Genomic DNA, 9,226 nt, shown 5'->3' on the forward strand with positions numbered 1-9,226 from the left:
GGGGAGCGTTGTGCCGGGGTGAGCACGGGAGAGCCGGGCTCAGGGACAGGCAGCTCTGAGGAGACGCGCTCCGGTACATGCCAGGAACGCCTGTACTAAGGGAAAGGATAAACAGACAACCGGCACCCACACCCCCGCCCCCCAAAAACCAACCAAACGAACACCCCAGAACATGCCACCCCCCTACCCCCGAAGAAAAAAAACAAACGAGAAAACAACAACAAAAAAAACCACCAAAACCCAAAGGCACTGTATATGGACAATAAATCTGTGATTCTTCTAGCCTCAGGTGGAATAACTGATAAATGGGAATTAACTAATTTGGAAAGTCTCAAAGCACAGGCCCTGCTACTTCAGGAGAAACTGTCCCAAGAGCCACTCAGACTTGGGATAAGGCAGCTCTTAACTCCCCATCCACCTTCCTAGAGCACATCTCACCAACAGGCACTGTACAAACAGAGCAGATCATCCAAAATCCCAGAGGTTTAGACCCCAACACTGCTCTGATACTGGAACAAAAAATAAATGGGAGATTGACAACAACAGGTCTCATTAATAAAGGCAATGTCTTACTCAAGTTTTATCTAAGACAGCAACTTCAGTGTCAGCTTCATTTCTTACATGACTGAGAGACAGAAAAAAGCTTTCACTGCCCCTCAAGAGCAGCAGGTTGTAACTGGCTTGCTCAGCAGCACTAAGGGAGGTACCTCACTGAGAGAAGATTTATGGCAGCCTCATCAACACAGCACTACAGCACTTTCCATAAACAGACCAAAAAGTATTTGTCATGTGATAACTCAGTCCCTACAGGGGAAAAAATAAAAATAAACATAAAATACACATAAAAATAAAAGTACTTGCATGTGAACATGAGTGAGGAAGCATAGTCACTTGGAAATTTCTCTAGGGCTCTATTTTTCATATTTCTGTATCTATTAAAAAAGGACAGAAGTAAATCATATTACCCACAGTCTCCCTCTATTCTTACTCTCATTCATATTTTTATTATCCATACTATTTCTGCTACACATATTAAGATATTTTCTATGGTCAAGATTATCACTAATGCAGAAATTTACATCAATCTCAAATTTTACTCTCTTCCATAGTCATTACGAGTCAAATTACCACTGTCCACAGTTTACTAAATAAGGTCAAAATGTTAAGTTCCTCACTCTCCACCATGCATGTATTTCAATACACATCTTGAGCAATGTTTGCTCTGACCAAAAACAGTTGACAAATTTCAAATGCTTTGCCCTGTTAGCTGAAGGGCTGACTAAGATGATCTTTCTCCTGTTGTTGTCCTGTCTCTTCTCCTTAGCCCTCACTTCCCCTCAGTAATTACAAAAAGAAAACAGCAATATCTGTAAGTATAGCTCAAACAGCAATATCTGTAAGTATAGCATTACAGTCAATAGAGGCACTCAAACTGCTGTACTGCCCTCCTTCCAGCTGGTATAAAAAGTGTTTTCAGCCCCTTGCAGTGCAATGCAGCAATTTTCTGTACCAGACATTTCTGACTCACCTCAGCACTCCTCTCAAGGCTCTAAGTAAAACGGCTGGAAACAATGCCTGCCACCTTCTCCCTGATACAAAACTGTAAAATTTGCACACAATAATATATATCTGCATGATAAACACTTTATTATAAAGACAGAAATCAGTCATAAATGGTATTCAGGAAAGAGACTAATGCAGAAAATTCAGAAGTCTGCTAAAACTGCTACTGAAAGAAGTGTAGTTGAAATGGCCCCAGTTTGGAAAGAGCACTTAACAAAAAGGAACCGCTTCAAGTCCAGGGTTTCAAATTGTCAGAGTAATACAGAATGCTAATAAAAAGCAAAAATACAACAACTTCATATCAAAATTATATAAAATGTATCTAATAATGTTTAATATACTATATTACCAATAATATATCCTATCTTTTACCAATTTTGTAAGTGTTCCAAGTGAAGCAGAAAAATGTCTAGGTAACGCACTGAAGAGAAATAAGATTCCTTCTGATGTCCTCAAAGGCATCAAAGTTTCTTTTTTATACTTTTTTAATTAAGAACTTTGCATTGTTCCTTGAATTAGTTGTCGAATTTTCTCAGCATCTTTTTCTATAATTTTATTTTTAGGATCAATCTTGAGAGCTGCTTCATAATCCTGGAGGCCTAATATAGACACATTAATAAGAATATCAATCAATAATGCAAGAGCATCCTCTTTAGCAACTAACTGGAAATAACTACTCCCCAGTCATATGCATAAAGCATTGATCCTGAGGTTTGTACTTCAGTAAGATGGCATCAGAATGACATTAGTTTAGCTTCCATCAGTAAATAAACTTATATTTTGTTTATCTTATTTTACAAAATAATTGTAGTGGAAACACTCTACCACATAAATATTTTCAGGTTTTGAAACATGAAAATAGACCCTCTTCATTCATGTACATATACACCTATATATGTGTGTGTGTACATGAAGGGACTGTTCAAAAGTGCTCTGCAGAAGAGAGGAAATGATCCTGTGTGAAAATATGAACAAAAAAGACATGAAGTGTGGAAACTAGAGCTTGTGGGGAAAAAAACAAATCCTGAGTACAGGAAGTAAAATCTTGCCTACGTTATTCTTTTTTATAAGGTTTCAAAGTGCAAATGAAGCTGCAAGGGAATAACCAAGTGATGCCTAAGTAGAAAAAGGTAAACAATGGCCAAAGCTTCAACACCTTCATTTTGAATATTTTCAATTTCTATTATCAGCTTTCACTTGTAAATTTGCTTTACAAAACTGATGTGATACTCTTGAGGAACTGAATAGGGACACTGTAAATTCAGTTATTTTCACACAAATCACATGTACTTGATGTAGCATTTTACTCATTAATATGGGCTTCCTACCTCATTTTACAAAGATGTTACTAAGCACTTCACAAGTACTTTAGAAATATTTCAGGTTACTTTAATATCTTCAGTGGAAAAACTCCTTAAATTAGGAATGCATGCATGACTTGCATGTCCCTATAAATTCCTGTGCATGTTTCCATAAAACTGAGGGCTCACCTTCAGTGTACAATTCCAGCTGACAAAATGCTGTTCCACGTCTCACATGGGCTTTCACTCGAGCGTTCGCATTATCAGGAACAGGTGGTGTCAACAGTTCCAGAGCCTTCACAAATGACAATACCCACAGTATTTTTAAGTAGGTTTTCCATAATTTGGGTTTTTTTTCTAACTTTCAAACACTTCTTTCTCCTAATTACTATTATTATACATTAACATAATAACTATTCAAACTGAAATAGTAAATACCTATACAATTTTAACTATAAATGGCTTGTGACTCTAGTCATTAAGATCTGTATCCAACTACAGTTACATTGCCATGGCTAAAAACTGACAAATGCCATGTTAAATGTTTATTGAAGCCAAATAATGTGTTCTGATTTCATACATCATATAACCTATCATGCTATCAAAAGAAAAAGAAAAACATAGCATTAAAAAAGCACATGTGTTTTAGTAGTAGTTACTAGAAAAAGTAAGACCAAAAACCCCCAAGTTTCAAGACTCAAGTACTTATTAGTTCAAAAAGTAATAATTCTTGGAAAATTTTTCCCACATTATTCAGGTGTCATTTGAGATCATTCCTCTTGTGGCACAAATAACAGCTGCTAACACATCAGGACAATACAGCCCTCCTTTAAAAATGTTTGGTTTGTTGGAAGTTTTTTAAGGTATCCTGCTCATCACTACCACTTTTTTTTTCCTTCCAACCAAATGAAGCACACCACAACATAATAGAAAATGTATGAGTATACTTGATTTTGTTTTTCTCTGCTCCAAATCGTGGGCTTTTTCAAGTGTACATATTGCTACAATATTTTATCTGTAAAGAAACATATTGGCCAATATATGGTCATTTGTCACAAATGTGTGGAAGCCTGGTTTTAGGGTTTATTTTACTGTTGTTTTGTTTTAAATTTCTGAAAGTTCATTCATCGCTATCAAATTTTAATATTTCACCATGGCTTCATTATATCAATTTTGAATTTTAAAACTTTGAATTGCACTAATATTTATTTACAGATCTGCTTAAAACAGAACCATCACAGTAACAAAACAAAAGATTTTTTGTTTTGTTCAGCCTGAGCTCCTGGATTTTATACCTTGGAGGAATCTTCGATAGCTTTGTGCAAATTTCTCAGTTTCAGGTGGCAAGCAGCACGGTTCAGGTACAGCAGGGGGAGTTTATTGTTCAGCCTCACTGCAAGGTTATAGGCGTTGACAGCCCCAAGGTAGTCTCCCATTGCAAACATTTTGCTAAGTGTTAAAAAAGTGAAACATGCAATTTAAAGAAGGGGATAAATACAAAATAAACACCTACTTATTGTTAACTCATTTTCAAAGATTTGAGATTTTAGCATCTTCTCCTTTGAAATGCCCCTTTATAGCCTTTTCTGAATACAACATAGCTGAAGTTCAGTGCACCTTGCTGCTGACAATATAGCTTAGAGATACACAACAAAAATAGGCACTGCTTACAAGCAATGAAGGATTGTAAGAGTGGACACATTTATGTAGACACAGGACTCATTTTTAAAGCTTTATATATCTGATTATGATTTCCTAATCAAAGCTTTCTCTATAACACAGCTATATAAATAAACCAATATTTGTATAAAGTCCCTAAAATTTATTTTACACAGATGTTTAATGTCTCATTTAAAAAGTACAAATGAAATTAAATCCACTTCCATATAATAATGCACTGCCTCAATTTTCTTCAAAGAAGAAAATACATAATATGTTTACAATGATTTTGTTCATCATGAGCTTCAACAATTGCATCTCATTCAGATGCAATCAGATTCTATCCCTAGAATCCTATCAGATTCTAACCCCTTAAGCTGTCAATAAAATCTCTAGTACGACTACCATGACTACTCTAGACATTCACCAACTCTGTCTAGAATAAATAGAATATGCCAAAACTGAACAGTAGACAAACACCATAAAACTAATTCATTTTTAATGCATCTTCAAGTGGAATGTAACTTACTTCCCTTTGTCCTTTAACCAATCTGGATTCTTCTCCTCTTCTTTTAAATCTTCCAGCTCAGATAAATCAGAATTTATTATTCTTCGAGCTTCTGCTTGTTTATGTAGCCACTGTAAATATAAAATGTGCTAGTATTATTTCTGAAACAAAAATTCAAATCTAGAAAATGATTTTATTTTCATCTCTTCACTCATACTTATCAAAAGAATTCTATTGACCACATATTTCAGACACAGGAAAATATTTGATAGTGTCCAATATGAAAAACTTCAAAGTTTCCCCAAGTATTTTACCACCATGAGAAGTCAGATTACCACATCTCTAATACATTTTTGTTTACTTGTCTGTTTTGATCTTCCAAAATCACTTGGTGTTCATTGAATTGAGCTCAAAAGAGCTGTGAGCTTCTTTTAAGACAGAACTGAAAGAATCTTAAATATAAGAGTTAGGACACTTCAAATTTTGTACTTCAAGGAATTAAATTAATATCACTGCCTTTTCTCCCCCTCCCAAACAAGGAACATGTTATTTATTAATCTGCATGACATGGTGAAAAGAATTTTTGTATAAAATTGGTTTTTTATCTCTTAATTTAAATAAGACTGCCTTCCTTGGAAGATGAGGATATTGCACAGGTAACATTCCTTAGCACAGACACTATTTTTGTATTGACTGAATACACAATAATTAATTCCCCACCTTACCTCCTCCTCCTCTGCAACACGAGATTCTCGCAGAGCTGTGGGAAAAACTCGTGGTGTAAAGTTGACTTTAATTGTAGCAGCAGCTCGGGGAGCTGGTAACTGTTCTTCCTTTAAATCCTGTGAAAATATACTACAGGAGCCATGACCTATGGAAAGAGTTAGAGCACTGGAAATGAAAACTTAAGCAAGATATTCTTCTGTTTTTTACTAATGTCCAAAGTACACCTGCCTTAGAAATGTGGCACCCTAGAATTAAACTTCTAATTGCTTGAGAAAAGCTTAGACTTCTTCTTCTGAAGGGAAGGTTCAAACAATTTTTCTTCCTAATGTAGCAAGTAAATAAATGGAATTATACAGCATTGTCACAAATGAACTTAAACTCCTCTTACACCTCTCTCTGTTGTTTGTATGATGCTGTGACAGGGCAAAAACAAGAGCTAAAGCTAACCCATCAAATCAAACAAACAATTAAATGTCTTCTGCTGGTTTAGTTCCCTGAATTGGCTCTCCATGGATCCAAGACACAGGACAGAGAGCACAAACAGAGACTGAATATTCCATGAAATCCAACAGTTGGATAACTTTGGGTAACAGAAACCCCACCACCAAGAAGTCTGCATTACATTGCCAGAAAGGCTTTCTGATTTACTTTTCTAAAGCTAAGAACAAAACCCACCCTTGTATTTCCAAAGACTTCAACAAGAGCTAAGAACTCATGTGATTTAGCTCAATAAATTGCCTGAAAATAATTTTAAAATAACTGTGAGCTAAAAGAACTGGTTCAGTATGGTGGAGACAAAGTGATAAATTAGAAACATCTGGGAATAAAGTTATACCCACACTTTAAAGAATTACAAAGGACAGTTCAATTATACAACCTCTTGTGGATTTGAGTCTTGTCTTAGTACTTCCTTCATTAGGAATCCGAGTTTTGTTCATTTTTTCATTTTTTCTCTCTTTTAATGGCTCTTTTTCTTGATGTAATTCCTCTTTTGCTTGTATGCTTTTGTATTTATCACCATCTTTTTGTTGTTTTTTCCATAACTCCAACTCTTTAGTGACCTTCTGCCGCTCCTTTTCTTTTAGATCTTCAATTCTTTTTCTTTCTGCTTCCTCTAGCTATTTGAACAAAAAAAAACCCCTATGAGATACATAACATCTGATAATACTGACCTGACTAGGTTAAAGTTACCATTATTTTCCATATCCCAACATAGAGTAACCAATAATGTGACCATACTAGCAGAGTTAATTAAGATGCTTGAAAATGCCTGAGAGTAAAGATTTCTGATCAGCTTTAAAGATCTAATCTTTAAAGTATTTCACTAACAACCCTAAGGTGCAATCCAGAAACATTCAGAAATAAGTTTTAAACAGTGAAAATCCTAGCCATGTTCCAATGTAGATCTCTGGAAAATACAGAAATGAAAAATATATGTGATTATCCGAATATACTCTTTCTTATTTCTCCTCTTCTCTTTGAGATTATTACATATTTAGAAGAGGTACAATGTTGCTACTAAAAAAATCACTAACTGTAGTTCTATTTGGTCAATATTGCATATGTAATCTTAAAATTTCATAAATTTTATTGCATGCTCAAAAAAAAAAAAAATCCTTGGAACACAAGTGAAGGGACCAGACTTTTTAATATACATAAAAATGGTAAGAACATATCTTAAAATACACATAAAAAGCAGAATAACAAAGACACAAACACACAAAAGACAAAAAAAAAGCAAGTCTGATATAAAATACAACAAAGAATAAGTGAGAATTTTTGAAATCAGTATTTTTTCACAGTGCTAAAGGACTAAACACCTGCAAAGGCCACAAAAGACTACAGTTTTGCCATATGACTGTAGTCTCCTTTGAACAGACATAAATCTGAACTTGTCACCAAAAACTTTCACTAGTATTACTCACAGAACGTGGCAACTTGTAAGCACTTTGTCAGTAACATTTTTATATTTGGTAATAAATAGGTTTAAATGCAAAGAAATAATAATAAGGTTCACCACCACTACAACAAAAATTGGAACTTTTCATATTTTTTAACATACATTTAACAAAGCATCTGCCAGATTAGTTGGTAGCTGTTTACATGAATGTCTTGCAGAGCTTCATCCAAACCTACCTTCATTGTGGCCTCCAAAGCATATTTTTTGTTTTCCTGTTTTGTAATTTTTTTTGCTTCTGTCTCTTCTTTTGCCTTTTCTTGGGCTTTTAGAACAGCATTCTCTCTCAGATGTTGTAGTTTCTCCTTGTCAGCTTAAAAAAATAAACTATCTTAGTCATTGAGGCCTGATGTTCTATTAAGTATATAACATGTTAATGAAAACATGATTTCTTCTGCTACTTTGGCAAAATACAACATGATTACAATTTGACAAACTAGTGTCTAACAAGCCCATCTCTAAAACAGAAAAATTAAGATTTGCCTAAACACAAAATGTAAATTTTACAAGAAATATTGTACTATTTCATACACGTTAGAACTAGAAGATATTCTAACTAGTAGATATTCTTTGTTCTCACATACTTTCATTTTTAATAATGAACAAGGCTGAACTGAGCAGATATCTACTAGCAGAAGTTTCTCAGTATGGTTTCCATACACAGAATCTAGTTTTCTGAGTAGAAAACTTACCATTTGCTAGAGTTAGGGAATCCCACATGGCCGGTTCTTTTTTATACAAAGTGAAGAAAATGTTTCCATTTCCAATCTTTGCTGTGCTGTTTGTGTCATCAATAGGAGCATATAAAACGGCTTCAAACAAAAAGGGAGGGATGCTTACCTACAAAAAGAATTTGTGCTAATATTTACTATTTTAAATTAACTCTCACATATTCAAAGCAGAGCACAAGCATACAGTAAACCTCAAGAAACAGATAGAATTGACTAATTTGCTTTGTATTCACTGTGGAGATTTGTAGAAGTCCAGAGAAGGTGCTTCCTTCCCATTAAGGGTGGGTCGTCACAAGGTAAAGATTTAAAAATCTGTTCTTCAGCACTGCAACAGAAGCCATGGATTTCAAATTTAGGATTATCCACAGTATAAGCAAATGTATAAATTCAGTCCATGAATGAGAGAGAGTAAAGGCAGTGGCACCTGTTGAGTGGGAAGAGCATTAGTAGGGAATGAGCAGTGCTGAAGCCATGATCTGCCGCAGGACGGGTGTTTAACAGCCCGCAGCAGACAGAGGGAGATGATAAGAGATAAAGGGTTCTGAATTTGAAGGGTTGCCATGGTGCACGGCACGCCGAGCAGGGCTCCGGAGTCGCCCCGCGGCCGGGCGCGGCAGGAGGCCCGTGAGGCGAGCGGCTCCCACCTTCAGGTACTGCTCGCTGCAGAAGATGTTGGCGGCGGTGGCCCGGGCGCCGCGCAAGGGCAGCGAGAGGTACACGGCGGTGAGGCTCTGGCGCCAGCTGTGCTCCCGCAGCCACACCGGCATCGCCGCGGCCGGAG

The 9,226-nt window shown here is 35.9% G+C and overlaps 1 protein-coding gene across 2 annotated transcripts; it reads right to left on the reverse strand.

Moving 5' to 3' along the window:
* Positions 1–1,639: 1,639 nt before the first annotated feature.
* DNAAF4 (dynein axonemal assembly factor 4) lies at positions 1,640–9,218 on the reverse strand. Of its 2 annotated transcripts, none has more exons than XM_031055950.1 (9): positions 9,090–9,218; positions 8,407–8,554; positions 7,894–8,027; positions 6,635–6,875; positions 5,757–5,902; positions 5,053–5,162; positions 4,160–4,313; positions 3,054–3,159; positions 1,640–2,162 (listed from the first exon to the last, which is right to left on the reverse strand). In XM_031055950.1, exons 1-9 carry the CDS (start codon positions 9,210–9,212, stop codon positions 2,053–2,055), a joined length of 1,272 nt encoding a protein of 423 aa, XP_030911810.1. In that variant the 5' UTR covers positions 9,213–9,218; the 3' UTR covers positions 1,640–2,052. The 2 variants fall into 2 exon arrangements, with proteins under 2 accessions (XP_030911810.1, XP_030911809.1); XM_031055949.1 differs by lacking the exon at positions 9,090–9,218 and adding an exon at positions 8,870–9,068.
* Between the last annotated feature and the right edge of the window lie 8 nt (positions 9,219–9,226).

Source organism: Geospiza fortis, unplaced genomic scaffold (genome assembly GCF_000277835.1).
Source record: "Geospiza fortis unplaced genomic scaffold, GeoFor_1.0 scaffold171, whole genome shotgun sequence".
NCBI lineage: Eukaryota > Metazoa > Chordata > Aves > Passeriformes > Thraupidae > Geospiza > Geospiza fortis.